Source organism: Nanorana parkeri, unplaced genomic scaffold (assembly GCF_000935625.1).
Source record: "Nanorana parkeri isolate BGI_ZX_2015 unplaced genomic scaffold, ASM93562v1 scaffold1101, whole genome shotgun sequence".
NCBI lineage: Eukaryota > Metazoa > Chordata > Amphibia > Anura > Dicroglossidae > Nanorana > Nanorana parkeri.
Window position 1 is genome coordinate 70,682 of NW_017307369.1, and position 22,367 is coordinate 93,048.

General features: G+C 42.5%; 2 protein-coding genes across 2 annotated transcripts in view; both read right to left on the reverse strand.

Moving 5' to 3' along the window:
• Positions 1 to 7,425, reverse strand: part of ANKDD1B (ankyrin repeat and death domain containing 1B) — a 45,333-nt gene extending 37,908 nt beyond the window's left edge. Inside the window, exon 1 of the mRNA XM_018567833.1 lies at positions 7,245 to 7,425. Coding sequence (XP_018423335.1) covers positions 7,245 to 7,407 — 163 coding nt within the window. The 5' untranslated portion in view covers positions 7,408 to 7,425. The remainder of the gene's footprint in view (positions 1 to 7,244) is intronic.
• Positions 7,426 to 21,209: 13,784 nt separating this feature from the next.
• Positions 21,210 to 22,367, reverse strand: part of POLK (DNA polymerase kappa) — a 39,445-nt gene continuing 38,287 nt past the window's right edge. Inside the window, exon 14 of the mRNA XM_018567836.1 lies at positions 21,210 to 21,400. Within this exon, the coding sequence (XP_018423338.1) occupies positions 21,316 to 21,400 (85 nt within the window). The 3' untranslated portion in view covers positions 21,210 to 21,315. The remainder of the gene's footprint in view (positions 21,401 to 22,367) is intronic.

Genomic DNA, 22,367 nt, shown 5'->3' on the forward strand with positions numbered 1-22,367 from the left:
CACTGCTTGAGCCATCGGGGCTACCCCTGCACTACAGTGGATAACTGCTCTTTTTGGTCTGGGGAGGAAAATAACAGAGTAATTCCCACCTGATCCTTGGAGCCGCCTAGCTGTCACAGCACTCCTTCCAGTCTCTCTTCTACTATGCTGCAGCAAATGATGTATCCCTCAGCGTCCTCACATCCAATTATACAGAAAGAGGCTCCAGGGACCGGTCTAAGAGCAAGCTGGTTTAGAGGTTTCATCCCTAGACGCACTTAACCGTTGCAGTTTAGGACTAGCCCCACTCAGGATGGGGACAAGGTGTTTTTCCAAGGGGTCCGCCTGGAAAAACACCCTCCCAATGTCAAGGGCATCTGGCCTGGTATGGTGGAGGTAAGGGGGGGGGCGCTCACTCGTCCCACCTCCCCTTTCCTGCTGCCAAGGTTAAGGGTCTGGTAAGGGATTTTGGGGGGATCCCACATTTTTATGGGGTTCCCCTTAAAATTCCTGCCAGACCTAAAGGTTCTGGTATTAATTGTTGGGGAACACCACGCTGTTGCTTGTTTTTTTTGTTTCTGTTGAGTATCAGAGATTAAAAAGAAACAAAGTAAACATTTAATGTCCCTTTTCTGCAAATAATTTTCGTTTGTAATGATCATGTCACTCATTCGTAATTAACGGAAATTTGGATTCATCCGAATGCCAAAACGAATTGACTTTCAGACCCAAATCCCGAAAAACAAAATAACAAATCAATCGAAACGAAACTAAACCAATTTTTTGCTGGCTTCCATGTCTGACTCCCAGTACTATACCTGGCTACAGTGTATGTAAAGGAAATTTATTTTATTTTATTTTTTTAATAGAGAAGGGGAGGGTAAACCTTCTGTCAGGTTTTGATTGTTGCCTACTAGGAAGAGTTCCCCATCTACCTATCACCAATAGTCACCCCATAGTGGTTCCTGGTGATCACTACAACCAAGACAGAAAGTGAAGGAAATCCAACAATAGGTGAGGGAAAATACTACCATGGGGACACTTGTTCCTGTGACAATTCTCTGTTCACTTTGGAGAGATTTACTTCCATTTGCTGTTGTGTATCCTGGCAGGGCTGTCTGTTCATCAACGTAAATATCACTCTTGAAAAAGTCCCCCAACAAATACAGGGGCAACAAGAGATAAACAGACAGTTAACGTTTAGTGACTTTGCGATTTAAAAGTAACCTATAACAAGATGAACTCAGCATTACCACATTTTTAGAACATTACCATCAGCTCATTTCCAGCCAGTTAAGAAGGAGTTAACTGCACACACGTCCAAATATATGCTGGCGGCTTTAACGACAAATAGAAAACAAGGAAACTATGCAACAACGGTAACCTTGTAAATACCTAAAGAATTAAGATTAAAAGGAAAGAAGAAATACATCTAAAGTTACCAAATATCAGTCGGGTAATTCCACAAGGAGTTCAGTATCCGTTTTGTTACCTTATCCATTCTTTTTACTTTAAAAAGCCTCCATCTCCAAGTTACTCCGTACGCAAAATTGGATTCCACTGAGTCAGCGAAACAAGGGTTAACCGTACACACGGCTGGTGGTTTCTTTGACTTAAACCAAAAGATTCATATAATGACTGATTTCTTGTGAATACTCGTCAAGTTGAGATTACAAGTAAAGGAGATACACAATTGAATTTAATATTTTAAATTAAGTTATCCTACAAGGATTTTGGTTTTTCATTTAATTATTTGATCTCTGGAGCCACCAAAGCCCTTTACCCACAGGTTTTCCATATAGAGATACGATTGACGAGAATTAGACCGTTATCAGCACATTGAGTACACCGGTCTCTTTCACCTCTCAAAGGTCGTGATACAAGTGTAACACAAATGAGAGCACTTTATATTGATACCCAACTGTCTATTTATAGGTTGATAAGAAATTGATTGTCATGCTTTAATGTTTTTAACGGTAGTTGTTGAACAAAAGGCTATGTCTTAACTGATATTTATCAAATAAATTTGTACTTTTTTGCTTGTCCAGATCCTCAGTTAACCTCTTTCAATCAGCTACTTTCTAGCTGGTTACATCTTTTTGCTTAATTGTTATCCCCCACCCTGTGCAATTCCTTAAAAAGCTCCTTTCCCTACTCATGGGTATAGTCAGCCCTTCCCTATTTAGGCATCCACCTAATCCCGACGTATGATACCTTGTATGGAGCCAATTATCCAAAACTGTTCGCTCACCTGCTCTCACTACTGGATTCGTGGAGTAAACATCATATATCCTGGTTAGGTAGAATTACAGCCGTGAAGATGTCCCACCTTCCTAAATTTTTGTACTTTGTTAGAGTCCTACCTATCCCTATCCTAGCTTTTAGACTAAGCCCTCGTTCACACCTGAACGTTTTGTAGCGCGTTCTACGCTCGACGAACGCTCTACAAAACGCTCAAAAATATAAATCCCATTGTATTCAATGGTCTCGTTCCCACCTGGGCGTATTTCCGCCCGTCCCTAACGCGCTACAAAACGGCCCACGCCTGAAAAGGTACATGTACTACTTTGGGCCGTTTTGTTGCGCATTTCCATTGGGATACAGCCAAGTAGCCTTCGGAAACGGTCGTTTGTCGCGCGACTTTTTTACCGCGAATCGCGGTAAAAAAACGCGCGACAGACGCGCATATGCAATACGCCTAGGTGTGAACGAGACCTAAGACTTCTCCAGAGTCGCATTCTAAGATTCATCTGGTCCGGCTCCATCCCTAGAATAGCTCGATCGGTCCTCTACCGCTCCAAAGCCCAAGGGGGCCTGGGACTCCCGCTGTTTCAAAAGTATTACGCAGCTGCCCAAATGGTCCCCCTGCTTACCTGGCACTCACAGAGGGAGGTTCCCTTGTGGGTCTCCTTGGAGGCATACCTATGTGATCCCACACTTCTGATCAACCTCCCGTGGATACCCCCGAAAATGCGGACAAATGTAACTTGTCCGATCACCAAAACTACCCTTCGCCTTTGGGATGCCCTGGAGGTATCCCACAGATGGATATCTCCACACACTCCTCTTGTCTCTATACAAGGGAACCCCCTTTTCTTGCCAGGATATGATCATCCATCAGCCTTTAATAAATGGAGAGCACGCTCACTAGTCCAGGCTCGGCATTTCTATACTACATCAGGTATAGTGCCCTTCCCGGAGCTCCAGGCCAAACATCAACTTAATACTAGAGACCTTTTTCAATATCTACAGATAAAACACTTCTTAAAGACATGCGCTGGAACGACTGTGGATCTGACTAGTATGACGCCCTTTGAAAAGTTAATATTGCTTGATACACCAGGCCCGGGTTTGAGATCTCATCTGTACACTTCCTTGATGGACCCTCTACAACGGTCTCTTCCCCCCTATGCCGCCAAATGGGAACAGGAATTAGGGTATACTATTGATGAGACCACGTGGTCTCAGATTTGGGCATCGACTGCAAAGAGCTCTACCAATGTCCTAGCGGTGGAAGCAAACTACTGCAGCTGCTGCAGTGGTATTTGGTTCCTCTTCGATTAGCCCATGCAGTTCCCTCCCGATCTCCATCCTGTTTTCGAGGCTGCCAGGTGGATGGCTCCTTCATCCACATATGGTGGGAGTGTCCTAGGATTCGTCGGAAAAATCAGGTGGAAGCACTACTTGGTAAGAAACCAGTGACATGTACTTGGACTCAGTTTAAATTGGTCACCCACATTTTAACCGAAGCAAGGAGAGTGATTGCTCGATCCTGGCGCACGGCTACGGTTCCCTTTTCTGGAGTCAAGCAGAGAGTGTCGCAAGTTATGTTTTTAGAGAAAATGTCAGCTGTCCAGTCCGATACACTTACTAAATTTGAGAGAATCTGGGAACCCTGGATTGCCCACTACATGCCCTCGACCTTCCACCTGGATTCGCTTGTGATCTAAATTTTAAAATTCTCCCTGTACCAGGGGACAGTGACCTATAAATTTCCTCTGGCCGAATTGTGAGCTGAACCCGCTTCCGGAACAGACACCTACCCTACCTACCCCACCAACCTATCCTCCTCTCCCTCCCCGCTCCCTTATCCTACCCTGAGTCTCCCCCACAGAGTCTATGAGTAGATGGGCTCGTAATATAAGGGAGGGTTTATCCACTCCTTTGTGAACTTTATATGATACTGGTTATAGATGCACCATTGAATGTTGTAAACCTCTACTGTACGTTACGGTGTTGTAACGCAATGTTAAAAGTATTGTATACATTGTTTGCTTTCATATTCAGTGAAATTAATAAAAGTGATTTAACAGAATAAAAAAGAAAGGCCAGGTCCTGTGCAGGACTTTGCTAGCATAATACTGTACAGGAAACGAGGAAGGGATCAGGTAAAGGAGGAAGGAATCAGGTACAGTGAGCCCCCCCCAATTGAAACCAGACCCTTTAGGTCTGGTAAGAATGTTAAGTGGGACCTCCAATTTAAAAAAAAAACGTTGGGTTCCCTCTGAAAGTCATATCAGACCCATTAGGTCTGGTAGGAATTTAATGGTGAACCCCAATGCCAAAAAAAGGGGGAAAAAACATGGGGATCCCCCCTAAAATTCCAAACCAGACCCTTAATCCGGGCACTGGCCTTTCAGGAAAGGGGGGGACGAGTGAGTGCCCCCCCCCTGCGTCATACAAGGCCACATGGCCTTGACATGGGGAGGTTACTTTTACAAGGGGAGACCCCCTGAAAAAGCACCTTGTCCTGGCCCGGTGGTTGTGGGGGTCTGTGGGCATGGGGGCTGGCGCTCGCTCATCCCCCCCCTTTCCCGCCCTGCCAGGCCAGTGCCCGGATTAAGGGTCTGGTTTGGAATTTTAGGGGGGACCCCACTTTTCTTCACGTTGGGGTCCCCCTTAAAATTCCTACCAGACCATTTTGTCTAATGTCACTTTGCTGCAACGAAAATTCGTTCGTAAGTACATACTGTACTACCGCTAACGAAAATTCAGATTTTTTTTTTCAAGTTGATGCTTAACACAATAAAACTTAATTTGGATGCATACAAAATGTTCATTATCGGAAATTCAGATTTGCACGACAAATCATCATTTCTGTTGGATGCATTACAATTCGGAACTAAACGAATCGCACATGTCTATAAAAATATGATTTCATCTAAAATAAGTACAAACTAGGGATGCACCGATACTGATACTAGTATTGATATCGGTGCAGATTCAGAGTATTTGGGCGAGTACTCGTACTCGCCCAAATGCTCCGATGCCTAGCACGAGTACTTCCGGTATCAGGAAGCCGGGCAGCACGCCATTACACGCTGCCCGATTGGCCGGGAAGCTGCTCCATGCTCCCTCGTCACGTCAAAAAAAATTATTGGTACTCGTACTTGGTACCAAAATACCGGTATCGGTGCATCCCTAGTACAAACAATAGTAGAAACTATCACTGCTTCCTGCATTCACCTGTCTCCGTAAAATCTATCCATATCGCCTTTTGATCTGAGTCATCACTGAATCACTGCACAGGTTTCTATTTGTTTATAGATCCAGTAGACACATGGACAAGAGGTGGCCATTTTGTCTTGTGCTGCCCCTTGAGGGCACCACCTAAAACCTGAATGTCCAGTTCAATACGGCTGGCGCTGGATAAAAAACCTGGGTGGAACATTAACATAGGTAAATGTGCCAGTGGATTAATGTTCAGCAAAACAGTGTACTGTAAGTACCGCCAGTTGACCACTAAACCATGTGATACAGGCAATTAGTCATAAGCTTGACAATAGAAATTACATTGCTTAATGAATTTAATGGTGGGTTACACATGTCCATGGCACTTTGTTTTTGTAATTTGCTTATCTAAATAACCTGAAGAAGTAATGCAAAGCACTCTGTGAAAGAAAGTGCTCTTCTTAGGTTTAGATCAAACAAAGCTCTGACTAAACAAGACAAACAAGAATGTATGAACCAGCAGGTTATGCGTCTTTATGTTGACAGGTTATTCACTTAGGGTATGATTTACTAAAGCCAGTCATTTTAATTCCAGGTTTAAGAGCATGTTAGTTTTTTTAAAGAAACAGGTCACATTGAAAGGACTAAAACAAAATACCTAGATGAGAATCCTCAGATGGCTCAGCTTTTCTGTCTAGGAGCTTGAATGTGGCTTTGGAGTAAAAGAATGGCACATTTAACTTAACAAACTAGTATTAGGAACAAGTATCATGACGTTTCTTTGGCAGCCTCCTTGATATTAAGAACAAGTATCATGACGTTTCTTTGGCAGCCTCCTTGGTATTAAGAACAAGTATTATTAGAATTCGAATGCCTGTGCATTCGAATGGGGACGAACTTGCTGAATTGTGAAATTCCGTTGATTCGGCAGTTCGTCCGAATCCGAAATAACAAATTATTATATGCCCGAATATACGCCTGGAATCTCCTAGGGTGCGTTAATATCAATTTGTTTTTCATAGACATCCAAAATTACCTGGTAAAACGTTTTAATCTTTCACAAGTCCACCGTGTCTGCAACATAGTTCCATTTACCTCTCCAGCATAAAGGAGAGATTGCTGGATGTCCCATGTGTAGCCTAAAATGTATTTTCATCCTTGAAAGCCAGCAAGCATCGGGATAACCTATGACTTTCCTTGAATTTATTAGAAAATGCTTATACGTGTAGCTTCCTAATGATCTAATAGAGTTACACTATGTCAGAATTAGGTCTGCTCTCATCCTGTGCTGTGAACTTCTTTGCATCCAAAGCATGCAGGCCCTGCAATTAAACTACAGACTGGTGAAACCATGGTGCCAGAACAATCTAATCTGTACTTAAGGCACATTTTTTGTATTGTCAGCTATTTTGTGAAGGTCTCATACACACAAGCCTCAGTCCCTATCATTTAAGCATGTAAGGGGACCAAATATTAAGCTTTCCCATGGCCGAAAGGAGATCTTGCCTTAAAGAGATATTGACATGCACAAGCTCTGTAGAACTAGTACTCCATTAAGCTACAGTACGTGTTTATCAATCAACTCAAGCTTCCCTGAGTATTTCAGCAGCTTATCAAAATGTAAGAAAAAATTCTGTAATTATCTGCAAATGAAACCAGGTCATGTGTCATATTGTACCCTTGGCCAAGTTGTGAGACACATGATTCTAACAGAGATGGGCATGTTTCTCAGTACCCTCTTTGCCATTATAAGATCTGCACTTAGCCAACAACTACAAGTACAATAACATCCGCTTTATATGAATGTGACTTACATATCTCATGATTTTCCGTGGGACCTTGACTGTTTTTATTCCGAACGGTTTGCACCAGGCCTGTGACAGTACCAGTGACAGTGCCGGTGACATTACCCAGCATCTTTTGAGCATTGCTCCCCCATCCAGCCAGTCTTGTCTTCCCATCTTCTTCCTTTGTCATGGTTTCACTGTCTTTCAGCTTTTGCTATTTCTTCATGCAGTGTAAATCTTGCAATCCTTATGAAACCAGGTAACAGCATGCGTATATAATCGTCTTCATAGTCACTTTTCCAATAGTCCTTTTCAGTGCCGTGTTACAATGCAGAGCATTGTGCAATGTAACACTTTCTATTACTTGTGTACACTTCAAATATGAGAGTGGGGCTGGGCTGCTGATCAGGTCTCTCCTCCCTGACTAGGCTTATCTTTGTCATTGCACAGGTGTGCCATAGGACTCCCCTTCAGGTAGATCGGAATGACTCATATCTACCTGCTGTAAACTTTTTAACTCTTCAGACCAGTCTTAGCTGCTTTGTGTAATGGCAGGTGCAAGCTGTAAGATTAGGTCAATTATGATTAATGTAAATGAACTTGATGGAATTCAGTATTTTGGTACACATGCATTACAGGTATACTCCTGTCCGGGGGCATAACTATAAATCACAGGGCCCCATAGCAAAATTTTGTATGCAGAGCCCACTTGAGACCCTGCACATACCAGAGACCCCCACACAGCCAACCTGACAGCCTGCAGAGCCCACCTGAGACCCCGCACAACCCACTTGAGACCCCGCACATACCATAGACCCCACACAGCCCACCTGAAACCCTGCAGAGCCCACTTGAGACCCCGCACATACTATAGACCCCGCACTGCCCACCTGACACCCTGCAGAGCCCACTTGAGACCCCGCACAGCTGAGATACCACACAGCCTCTCTATGGTGGGCTCTGCAGGGTCTCAGGTGGGCTGCTCACACCCCTGCACACCTCCTTCCTGTCAGCCCCAATGCGCTGTCAGCCTCTTCCACTGCCAGCCACGGCCTCCTCCACTGCCGATGCCAGGCCCTGACCGCTGCACAGATCACAAAGGTTGTCAGTGATCTGGGCAGCGGTGCGTTCCTTCTCACAGCCACCAGTGACAGTCCTGCAGCCTGCGATGCCATAGAGACCCAGACGGCCTGCATGGCATCAGGGGGACCTCTCGGTTCGTGGTCCTGGCCCCATAGCGGCCGACTGGTTCGCTATGGCGATAGTTCCGCCACTGCTCCTGTCAATATTGAAGATTCATTTCTGGTATAGATCAGCACAGTCCACAGCACAAATGGCAGCTAGTGTGGAGCTACTACTAGAAAGCCATCCATATTTCCTCTCACAAGTCCCACAATCACTGCTGTAAACAACCATGTTGAAAAAAATGAGCGTTCAAGAGCCTAACCACTGGCTGGAAGGATCAGCAGCCTTTGTGTATGGGTGTCTTAAAAGAGAACTATGGGGTAAGTGTTTTTCCCCATAGTTCTCCTTAGGGTCACGGGAGGACATATACTAGTGTCCTCCCGTGACCCAAAGATCAGTATATCGTGAGCTACAGCTCGCATTATACTGAGACCACCGCAGCCGGGATGGAGCCCGACAATGCTGTCAAGGTCCACCCAGCTGCGTGACAGCTGGTTCTGCCTATCTAGAAGCAGAGCCAGCTGTACCCTCGCCCGTCCATTCCTCTAGTCAGCGCGGGAGGATCAGAGCGGGGAGGGGGGAATCCCTGCAGGGAGCCGTGACTGACAGTCACCACTCTCTGCAGGGAGATGATTGAGAAGTGAGCGAGCGACGGTATGCATCTATCTATTGAGCCAACGTGTGACAGTTTTATTGTCACATGTCGGCTCGAACTATGAGGTTGAGTGATTTTCACTCGCCTCATAGTTCTCCTTTAAGTCTTACTTTTCCTCTTTCAGGATCCTAATATTTTTTACACCAAATCTGCAGGGAGCATTGTTCCGTTTTCTAGAGACTGCCATAGGCCCAAGGTGGTCTTACATGGCCTACAAAAAGCAAGTAAAGCTAAAGAATTGGCCATATGGGGTTCATTTCCAGAAAAATCAAGTGCTTCTAAAGCTGGCCATACACCTTGCGATTATCGTTCGATTTCTTTCGTGCCTTCATTGAACCATCATTCAATTTGTGTTTGAATACCCCATCATGCACAGAGCAATGTCGATTTCGATTATCGTTCGTTACCAATACTAACTGACCGAATTTCGCATGGAAAACGCCACTAAGGCACCGATTCTCGTACGATTCAAAAAACGTTTTCCAGCCTGACCGATCGAGGAAATTCGGCCAGGAGTTCAGTAATTGTCATCGTTCACTTTCCATCAACTTCCCGATTATCATACGAAAACCTGATCGTGTTCGATTTCCAAACGATAATCGCATGGTGTATGGAATTAGTTGTATGTTCCGTCAGATGAAGATTGCAACATGCTCCACAGGTAACATGACCTAATGGAGGACAGGTAAGTCTTTCATCTCCGGGCATTCTTATGTAAAACACACATCCATCTATCACCATCCTAGATGTCCTAGTTTATTAACTGAAAAGTTCCTATTTCAGCAAAAAAAAAGTTTCTCCTTTATTTCTACCAAAAATACCTTTTTTTTTTCTTGACCTCTTTTGTTTGCTTCTTCAGCATATTTCTAACATCACCCTTCTTGTTTGTTCAGTGTTATTTTTTTGTAGTCAGTTGGAACTGAATGTAGGGTTGTGCTATTTAGTTGTACATTGAAAGAACTTTGGGTGTTCTCAGGAGCATGAAGTCTATTTGACTTTGCTTCTTTTGAATTTTTCTATTTTACCATTGTGCTATCTCTACCTCAGTGAAAGAAAACCAAACCACATAAGTTCAACAGCATCCATCAGCCACTTGTTCCATTAATAACCATTTCTGTACTTACGGTCCATTCTTCAAAATAACTTAAACATTTGCGTAAGAGTTTATTCGACTGAATGGAATAAAAAAGAAAGGTTAGAAAAACTTTCTGTATCCACATAAAAAACAGTTAAATTAACTTACTTATTAATGCAAGTCATAATAATAAATATAGCCAAATAAACAGATACAGTCAAACACACCACATTTTACATTGCTAATGTATTTTGAGCAAATGACTCGTTGATAGAAAAAGGATGTGAATGTCTTTTATTATAACTTCATTAACAGAGGGTCACTGGACTCAAGTGTTCCAATCAAAGAGTAAATGTTTCCAATTAGTTTAGTCTGTTTCATTGAGACTGGAAGTTTTTAATATGGAGAAAACCACATCTCACCAAAAAATAATAATACTGGAACTGCTCAAGCAATGTTCTTCATTCACCTAAAGGTAAGTAATTAAAACACGACGAGGGAAATATATCAAAACTGGAGCATACAGAATCTAGGGTAGTTGCCCATAGTAAATCAGCTGCTATCTTTAAAGGAGAACTATGGGGGGTCAGTGTTTTTCCCCATAGTTCTCCTTAGGGTAACGGGAGGACACAAACTAGCGTCCTCCCATTACCCTAAGCTCAGTATACCGCGAGCTGCAGCTCGCGGTATACTGAGACGCCGCAGCGGATCCCGATGTAGATGACGGAATCCGTCCAGCTGCGTGAGTGACAGCTGGCTCTGCCTATCTAGAGGCAGAGCCAGCTGTACCCGCCCCTCCCCCGTCCGTTCCGCCAGTCAGCGCTGGCAGATGGGAGTGGGGATAGGGGAATCCAGCTCCATCCCCCTGTCACGGCAGAGAGCCGTGACAGGATCGAGAGGTGAGCGAACGCCGGTATGTGTTCGCTCACCTCCCGATCTACTGAGCCGACCTGTGACAGTATCATTGTCACAGGTCGGCTAGAACTATGAGGTGAGTGAAAAAGCACTCACCTTATAGTTCTCCTTTAATTTTTAACAAGTACCTGAACAAACTGAAGAGAGAAGCTTATTGCTTACTATGGGCAACTGCTCCAGATTCTGTCTGATCCAGTTTTCAAGTATTCTAGTATTGGGAAGAGCAGATTTTTCTCTCCCAATACTTTGCCTTTCACATTAACTCCAGTTTCTATAAATCCCCTCCTATGTCTTGTTGTTACAATGCTTCACGAACAAATGAGGCAACTCTTGAACATTTTGGTAAATGCATGTAGTATTTGATATACAGAATCTCTCTACCCTTCAGCTCACCCCTTCTATCTCTTCACGCATCACTAACCTACTCACTGACATACTGTACAGTATCTACGTGGATGTTACACCACTTCCTCTAAATCTGTCCAAAACTGAACTTATTTCCTCTTCTTCGTATACCCTCCCCCAACTTCTCCATCACAATCAACAGCACTACAATCAACCCCTCCCATCAAGCCAGGGGGCTCGGAGTAATCCTTGATTCTGAGCTTTCCTTTAAGCCCTACATCCAATCACTATCCAAATCTTGCCGACTCAACCTCCGTAATATTTCCAAAATTTGTCCCTTTTTAACAAATTATATCACAGAGCTTCTAATTCATTCCCTTGTAATATCTCGCCTTGACTACTGTAACTCCCTCCTTGTTGGCCTACCACTAAACAGGCTATCCCCCCTTCAGTCTATCATGAACACTGCTGCCAGACTCATACATCTTACCAACTGATAAGCATCCGCCACCCCCCTCTGCCAATCGCTCCACTGACTCCCACTTGATCAACGTATAAAATTAAAAATTCTAACAATAATTTACAAAGTCATCCACAACTCCGCCCCAACATACATCACCCACCTCATCTCACAATAACCACCCCCTTCGCTCTTCCCAAGACCTCCAGCTCTCTTGTTACCACCTCGCATGCTCACCTCCAGGACTTTTCCAGAGTGTCCCCCATTCTCTGCAACTCCTACCTCCTGTACTGAAATTGTATTGTTATTTGTATTGTCTCCCTCAATTTTGTAAAGCGCTGCGCAAACTGCTGGCGTTATATAAATCCTGTATAATAATAATAACTTGGGCACACATTTTATTATCCCTTGCAGTGGGGCTACCCCCGCACTGCAAGGGCTAACTGCGCGATTTTGTCTAGATTAAGAACAAAAAAGTTATACTCACACGATCCTCAGAGCCAACTGGCTGTCACATAGCTCCCTCCAGCCTGTCTCCTCCACCGCTACAGCGATAGTACGTCCCTCTGCGTCCTCACGTACTATACACTGTGTATAGATGACTCAGGGACCTTAGACCACTGCAGGGAAGGGGAAGAGAGGCTCCAGAGATTGGTCCAAGAGGCTTTGAAGATCAAGTGAGAATAACTTTTTTTTTTTTAAACTTAATAAAATTAATAAATACATTTTTATTATCAATTAAATGTGTGTCTGGAGTTCTACTTGAACATATATATTAACTGAAATTTGGAGAACCAAGAGCTTGAGAAACCATGCGTACATCCCTTCAAGGGGTCAAACACATCCTGCGATTTCATGCAGCTCCTCATCAGTAGCCGGCTAAGCCATGGACATCTAAATGATTCAGAGAAGGATTGGGAGAAAGTGCTGCGGTCAGATGAGACCAAAATTGAGCTCTTTGGCAATAACTCGACTCGCCGTGTTTGGAGGAAGAAAAATGCTGACTATGTCCCTAAGAACACCATCCCTACAGTCAAGCACGTAGGTGGAAACATTATGCTTTGGGGCTGTTTCTCTGCTAAAGGTACAGGCTGACTTTGCCGCATTGAAGGGCCAATGGACGGGCATGTATTGTAAAATCTTATATGAGAAGCTCCTTCCCTCAGCCAGAATACTGAAGATGGGCCGTGAATGGGTCTTTCAGCATGAGAATGACCCAAAACATACAACCAGGGCAACAAAGCAGTGGCTCAAGAAGAAGCACATTAAGGTCATGGAGAGGCCTAGCCAGTCTCCAGACCTTAATCCTATAGAAGATTTATGGAGGGTCTATAATTAATAATTACAATAATCAGAGTGCCCCCTTACACTGGCTGTCCCTATCAGTGTGCCCCCTTACATTAATTGTAAAAGTAAGGGGACACGTTGATGGGGACAACTAATATAAAGGGAACCTTGATGGAGGCAAGTAATAATTAGTTGTCCCTATCAGAGTGCCCCCTTACACTGGTTGTCCCCTATGGGCCCTCAGAGTGCCCCTTAATAGTACTTTTTTTCATTATTCTAGCTACCTGTCGGGAGGCAGGGCACGAAGCCAACGCCAGGGGGTGGAGCTGGAAGGAGTCGGGGGTGGGGCTGGGCGGGGGCTAGAGACCAAAATGTGGAGATGGGAAGGTCCCAGAGGCTGGTAGTTGGAAGCTGGAGCTGGCTACGGGTAGATGAAGAGGACGGAAGATATTCTTCCGTCCTCCTTCAGTGCTCAGTGGGAAGCGCAATATTGTCATTGGTTGCTAGGAACGCCATGGCAAATATGACAAATATAAGCACTTGCAAAAGCAAATATGTTTCTAACTGAACTATTAGGAGTGCATGGCAAGGTATTTCTTTAGAGGAAGAGGTGTGGTATGTACTGATTTGCATGTTTTACTGAATTTAGAGGCATCTGAAAAGAAGAGATATTAAAAGAGAAGTAAAGCTAAACCTTTTTTTTGGCTCTAGTCCTCTTTTGGGTCACACGAATACATTCACTAATATATTAATGTGAATCCCTGCAGGGAGCGGTGATTGACAGTCACCATGCTCTTCAGGGAGAAGCCATGAGCCAAGTGATCAGTGGTTCGTGATTGCTCAGCTCTCGATCTTTAGAGCTGATGTGTGACAGCTGCAGTGTATCACACTGCCCTGAAGTGTTGGAGAGAGTTTATTTTACTCTCCAAATATTTCTCCTTTAACATGAACACAAGAATCTGCATGCAGTTTCCATATAACATTGTGTGATTGGGACCTAAAACTGGCTATACATCTTGCAATCTGATTATATAATTTTCTTTATAGTCCCAACAACTACATAGTTTAACGGATTACCTCTTTAGGTATAAAAAAAATGGACGCTTTAGCCATGGTAAATGTTTTGGAGAGAGTACAGAAATAGTACAATCCAGTTATAATGGTTGCGGCCGCATGCTGCTATAAAGGAATGACATATATACATTTATAGGACATTTCGAAACTTATATAAAGGCATGTAATGATTTTTTAACATTTTAAATCACACTACACTCCAAAAGTCCAGAGTCGTGGGTGACTTACAGTCAATCAAAAAATGATATCAGAACCCTCTTTATGTGTTTACAAGAAAAAAGAAAAAAAAAAAAAGCTCAAAACTAACATGAACTTTAAATAAACCCAGAGAAGGAAAGGCTGCTCTTTACAATCATATCAAAAGCAATTTTATAATCAGGTAGCAAGAAAGGTTAAAGGCTTATCTATTTAAGAATATTCTACCCTCAGGGACTGCCATTTGTTTTGAGCATATGATTTCATGATCTATGCAGACTGATAGAATGCAGAGCTCTGGTTTTAATAAATACTGCAAACAAATTCTGTACATCTGACATTATAAGCGCTGTGGTTTGACTTTGCATTAAGTGTGACATTCGGATATGTTTTAGAAGCGTGGCATACTTGCATATCATCAATTTTATAGGCTAAATGTAATTGGGATTCAAGCTAGATAGACTGACACTGCATGAAATGTGAAATTATGTCTTCCAAAAGTCTCCATATACTACATATGAGCATCTTTGCAAGGTGGATTGTTCAGGCTTAACATTATAAACATTATAAACACATTTGCTTTATGAGCTCTGGATGTTCACCTCGATGCTTGTATCTGACTGGCTGTTCATATGGAGATTACCCATTCAAGGAACTGAAGCAGTTGTAAAGTCCCAGCATATCCTCTCCCGTTAGAACATCAGCATTGTAATAGGAATACATACAGTAGTAGAGTTGTTTCTGTAGAATGCAAGAACCAAAGCTTAGTTGAAAAAAAATCCCATTTACGTAGTGTGTAGGGAGAATTAATGATCCCTGCTGAATCACATGGTCAAACCTCTGTTATATCAGGTTGAAACATATTGTGAAATGTATCTAAGGCCTTGTTCACACCATCCTCAATTCGTTCTGGCTCGATTGTGGCCATTGAAGTGAATGGCACCGTAGACACGCCTTCCGGCCGCACTGCGTTTGGCCGCACGGGAATGCAAGGCACATCAATGCCTGCGCTCCGGTCCGAAAAAATAGTGCTTGCATCCCTCCCGCCCCACAACAAACTGAGCTGGCTGGAACGCGCTGAGGATGGTGTGAACGAGGCCTCAGTACATAAGATTGTTAAGTAAACAAGGTATAAGAAAAGACACGAGTGAGAGGACACCTAGAGTGAACGTTGAAACATATTCCACTCTGCAGACACAGCCTACCTGTATTTTATATTTTAGAAAGGAATATATATATATAGTATTAAAGGAGAACTATGGGGTTAAGGCTTTTCCCCATAGTTCTCCTTTGGGTAACGGGAGGACACAAACTAACGTCCTCCCGTCACCCTAGGCTCAGTATACCGCGAGCTATACTGAGACGCCGCAGCTGAAGCGGATCCCGACAATTGTGGCGGGATCCATCCACCCAGCTGGCTGCGCCTATCTAGAGGCAGAGCCAGCTGTACCCGCCCCCTCCCCCGTCCGTTCCGCCAGTCAGCACTGGCAGATGGGAGGGGGAAATCCAGCCCCTCCCCTGTCACGGCAGAGAGCCGTGACAGGATCGAGAGGTGAGCGAACGCCGGTATGTGTTCGCTCACCTCCCGATCTACTGAGTCGACCTGTGACAGTCTCATTGTCACAGGTCTGCTAGAACTATGAGGTGAGTTCTCCTTTAAATCAGGGGTGCCCACAATTTTTGTGTTAAGATCTACTTTTCAAATAACAAGCTACATGAGATCTACCAACAAAAAAAAACGTCCCTCTCTCGTTCTCTCTCCTGGCTGTCTCTCTTCGCTCTCTTGGCTGTCTCCCCTCGCTCTCTCCCCTGGCTGTCTCAGCAGACTCAGGCTAATAGGTAATCATGTGTGCACAGCTAAATAAATATGCCAAAATGGAATAAAAGGGCCGCCATTCACACCCTTCGTGATCTACCAGCATCAGCTTTGAGAGCTACTGGTAGATCACGATCTACCTAATGGGCACCCCTGTATTAAATAAACAGTTTAGAACAATGAAACATTTTACAGTTTAGTGTACACAACTTGCTTATAATACTTGTGACTATGAGACGCTCCTCTTGGTGAGATGCCAGCCGCCATCTTAAGATATTTTAATGGGAGTCAATGGAGGAGAATTGACCATTTTAGGTGGTTTTCGGTCTTATCTAAACTAGACACCTGATATATGGTTTATGTAACAGACTTATCTAATGCTATTCTGTGATTGGATGTATTTTAAATCCTTAATATGATTGGATATTTGGTTACTTGACCAATGATGTGCAAGTACAATCTTTATCTTGATGTGTGAATCTATAAAAACTCTATACGATCAATTGACGTTGGGGGTATCTCAAGTGTAAGCAGAGTCCCCACACGTGTTAAATAAATTCTTATATGATTTGGAGCTACTCACAGACCGTTGCTGTTTGGCTTCTTTATATTCCCTATTGAGTAGTGAGCGCTAGTAATGAGGTTATTAGGAGAAGGATAGAACTTAATGGAAATTCAATATAGAAATACAGATTTACTTGTTGTGACCATAGGCACCCTTTGAGTGCCGTGAAAAACTTCCACTCTTTAAACAGAGTTAAATATATCCGCTGTTGTGGAATCTATATACCTACAGTATTGATGGGCTATAGTCAAAATTGATTAATGTGATATTGTTCATGCTACATTCCATCGGATTTAATACCATCTACAATAACCTTTGTATGATATAGATAAATATAAACCATGCTATTGAGTCCCTTCTATAAAAAAAAAGGGGCACGGGCTGTCTTATAGGAGTCTGCAAAGACTGGTTCATGGTGGATGGATGATGTACTGCTAAGGCTGTGTTCCATTTAATCGACTGAATTACATCTACAACAAACTTTATATGATACAGACAACTATAAACCATACTGCTGGCAGACTCTTCTTAGAAGGATGGGGGGGAGGCCACCTTATAGGAGCTCGCAAATTAGAATGAAATAATTCTATCCTGTTTGTCCTTTGAATATTTGATGCAGAATTCTGCTTGATATTATACAAACTTATCAAAAGAATACTGTATATACTGTACATATATGCAATAAGTGTGCTTATCTGTGAAGAAACTCTATTGGGTACAAAACAGCAGATGTAAATATTTTAGCTGTACGGTCTCTGAGGTCATACAGTATTGCTGGCCAACAATTAACGTGCTGTGTCCTGTAATGCACAATCGAGAAATCTTACAATCTTCTAGATAAATTTGGACAGAGGTCTGTCTCTATAAGATGGCAAGTTACAGCCCAAGCTATAATTTCCTTTAGGTTCCCCAATTACTATGTAGTGCAAGAGCCTACCTGGTGAGGTTACTGTTTTCCACAGCAAGAGTTAAAATCCCCGGTGCTACATTCCTTCTGGAGGGAAGTCACAGACGTCATTCACAAAACCACAGATGTTCACTTGGACATTCATCCAGCCACATGTCTTCTCCATCCTAACAACTTTTCACAGAAAAATTATACACCTTTTAGACACTGCCTGGGCATGTCCCAGCTTTGTGGAAACAATCCAACTCTAACGTGGAGTTGTGGTTTTAGAGGACAAACAAGACTATTATGATGGAGGATGCAGAGTAGTATTAAAGGAGAATTATGAGGCGAGTGAAAATCACTCAGCCGCAAAGTTCTAGCCGACCTGTGACAATGAAACTGTCACAGGTCGGCTCAATAGATCGGTAAGGGAGTGAACACATAGCGTCGCTCGCTCACTTCTCGATCCTGTCCCTGCAAAGCTGTGACTGTCACTCACGGCGCCCTGAAGGGATTCCCCCCCTCCAGCGCTGACTGGCGGAACAGACTGGGAGGTGGCGGGTACAGCTGGCTCTGCCTCTAGATAGGCAGAGCCAGCTGTCACTCGCGCAGCTGGGCGGATCCAGACATCGATGTCGAGATCCGTTCCGGCTGCGGCGTCTCAGTATACCGCCAGCTGTAGCTCGCGGTATACTGAGTTTTGGGAGACGGGAGGTTTGTGTCCCCCGTTACCCTTAGGAGAACTATGGGGAAAAGCCCTGACACCATAGTTCTCCTTTAAAGACGCGCCTTTTTTAAAAAAAATAATAAATGTAGATCAAATGTGTGGATTGATGATAACTATCATTTCTGAAAGTATAAGATGTTAGAGGTAGAGATAAAAGGTTTGTGTTGTCCTCCTTGTGCTTAAAGTTAAAGTGACACTAAACTCAGGAGTTATATCTGAAAAATACATTAAAGTTCCTTAACTATTAATAAAAATGTATCTTATTTGTGTATCACTCGGCTGTAGATCCTCAAATCCTCTGAGTTGGTGCCGACACTGTCCTTCCTTCTGGAGGGTGGCTACTTTTGTTCCCCATGGTCCCTGTGTGTGTTGTAAAGTAGTCACCGCTCCAAGCTCGCTCCCGTATTGGACTACAATCTCACATTTAATTTACTAATTTGTATTGAGATCGTAGCCCATTACAGGAGTATGCTGAGAGCGGTGGTGCCTTTCACCAATTCAGAGATGATTTAAGGATCTGCAGCCGAGTGATACACAAATAAGATACATTATTGATAATAGGTAATGTACTTGAATGCACTTTTAACATTTCAGTCCTGAGTATATATAGTGTCACTTTAACAGCATACCTATGTGTATGTGGCAGCTCTGGCACTTTTTAACGTTACACAAAAATATAGTGTCACCAATTCCCTTTTTTTTTTAAATAAAAGGGAGTCTAAATATACAATAAGTGTTTTGTGAAAGTGATTTTAATACAAAACATACATATTTAACAAATATAACAATTATATTAACAACAGTTGGATAATTCCCATGATGTATAAAATAAATAAGTATTAAAAAGATTCTGTAAACAGATGCCAGAGGCACAATTCTTAGGCCAGCAGATTATTGCTGTATTGCTCTCTCCTAACAACATGCCCATCTCAGCACAGCTGATTTCAGAGTTGGCCTGGGACCTACAAACAGCCCTTTGTTCTGGAGGGGCTCTAAAAAGGAGCACTCCTTCCTCTTTTCTAGAGAACTTCTTTAAAAATGTCATATCATCAAAACCCACATAACTTGTTCCATGTGGTTGCATAGTACACTCTGAGGCATTCACTATATTGGCTCCATTCCCTTAAATAATGTTGTGACCAAATGCACATTACTAATATACACACACTTAAACATTAAATAAACATTAACATATAAAATATTATTGGGCCTCGTTGTACCATCCACATCAAATCGATATAAGTTTATAATGAATAATTTCAACTATGCAAATTGAAAATTCCAGTTAAATAAATATTTCAGGTAAAATATGCTCTTCATATAAATCTCTGCATTATTATTATTAAATAAACATCATTACATTGATGGTACCATGTTTAAATTAGAATAGATAATGAGGAACATGTAAATAAATAAGTCTACGATCGTGGTTGTGCAATGATCTGGCAGAAACAATTCAGAGACCATAACAGGAAGTCAGACATTTTACTGCATCATCACTCAAAGAATATCTATCCTGCACTGGATAACTCAGATATTTAGTTCCTTGAACGGGGGTTTGAAAGCATAACACCACTTGTCTGATAAGCAGATGCTGAAAGGCATATGGAAAAAGTAATCTTTATAAATAGTATTCTTTTTTGGTCAATATTGCCTGTAGGAGCATTTAAGAATCCATTCTGTTTAAAACAAAAAGATAAAAAGTTTACTCATTGCCATGGTGGTATGGTTCCTCCTACAGCAGACAATGAAATGTTCACATGGATACAGTATGCCATGTACCAATTACCCGAGAGTAACAAACAACATTGCTACATTTTTTACAGAGTACAATGAATGCTTCAGAAACCTGTACAAAACAAGGGAAGAAGAAAAAGAATATTTCATGTAACCCTGTCATCACAGGGTCACTTTTAGCCAAAAGGTAATCTGTAATGAGAAGCGTTTCTATACTTACCTTTCCAGCAGCCTGTGTATTGGAAAGCTGCCGCTTCTGTGCTCCTCGACTCATCTGTAGGTCCAAAACTGCCGCTTCTCTGCTCCTCAGCCAATGCAAGTATTTTACACTTCCAGTGCTGTACAGTACTTGCTCCCCCCTCTGGTCGCTATGGTGCCGTTCACTGGCTCGTTCATTGTATAATAACGTATGATCCGGCAGGGGGGGAACCACAAGGGCAGCATGTATTCAACTCATCTGTAGGTCCAATACTTGCGGGGAGCAAAGATGCAGAGGCTTTTCAATACACCGGCTGCCAGAAAGGTAAGGATATGAATGCTTCCATTACAGGTGACCTCTTGGCTAAAAGTAACCCTGTAGTGACTGCGTCACTGTAAGATGTTAACTACTCTTCTACACTATATAAGGAAGCGTGGCCTTGATAGATTTTTGGGCCTCATTCAATATAAATTCCTAAAGCTCAATCAGCCAGTTTTTTTTCTAAGTTTGGGTAGCATGAAGAATGGATAGACATGATATACTTCCACACTGGCTAAAACAGGGTGCTCCATCAATTCCCCATGGTTGCGGTATTTATGGCAGTCAAGACTTTTCATTTTGCTTACCAGAAGAATTGTCACAGAGATGAGAAAACAAATTTACCAATGTGTCTTACAGAATAATGGGGTACGTGGTTCACACCAGTCAACCAAAACATCACCTTTATCTCAAAGCTGGAAACATAAAAGGGACAAAAAGGGACAATATGGCTAAGGGGCACCACAAACCAATATTCTTTCAGAAACTTTTTGAATCAGACCTAATGTATAAAAGCCAGGAGAAATAAATCACAGTGGATAACATGTCACTGCCGAATACCATAAAGCATTTCACAATTAACATAATAATATCTAAGTATTGTTGTCTACATGATCATTGTATCCTGAAAATCTCAATTCATGCAACCTTAGAAATTATTTAAAAAATCTTTCAATGGTATTGCTGGAGCGGTTGATCTTGGCTTTCTTGGAAGCAGGATTCTGTTGGGTTGTACCTGGTCTGTAATATCAAAAGAAAAGAAAATGTAAGTAAACTGTAACCCAAAGTGCAAGTCCAGTAAACACTTTCCAGCTGAATATGGTAAACTGAGTGTGCTATAACAATCTCATTCACATACGCTGGTTTCAAGTCCCACTGCCTGAACATCCTTGTGGCTTCGCTGCCTTTACTAACAGGCCTAGTCACGACGATTCCTAACCACCTCTAGCACAAGTCTACACTGTCTGAATACTATCTGTATGACTAAAGGGTAGGTGCAAATTTATTAGAAAACACAGCAACATGGTACCACATGAACTGCAGCATCAATATGGGTAATGCAATGGTATACCTCATATAAAGCAAAGGTTGTGTTTTCACTGTCCAGGTTGAAGCATCCGTCCTTCTGTCAGTGCAGCATTTCTCTTTTATAGCCCAATGCATTCAGGGTGAGAATGGGTACCAGCCATTATGGTTTATGGCATTCTGCACAGCATTGGATGATGGGGACTCATGATTCTCTTTAGCTTGTCCTCACTCATGTACGCACCATACTGGGATACCAAAGAAGTTAAAATCCTGGTTTCAAACTGGATTACAACTATTGCTGCCCAGGTCAGGGAAGATAATGCTGTGCTTTTAACATTCAGTTCTGGAATGAATGGAGTTTCTCGAACGAAAACCACATTCACTGTTAGAATTTTGTTTGAGAAAAAATTTCCATCCTGCTTCTTTTATAATTTTCCTCACAGTGTTTAAAAATGATTGTCGATTTGACCACATTAACTATCAGAAAATCAAACAACTGTAATTTTTTTAAATAAACCAATTTCTAAATCGAGCTTTAGAGTAGTTTGCACTACACATACAATTATAGCTCTTTGCCCCGCCTTGCAGAATAGGCTGCAGCCTATGGGAACACACACCAGGGTGTATAGAGCAGAAGGCTGACAAGTCCCAAATAGACATTAAATATATATATATATAT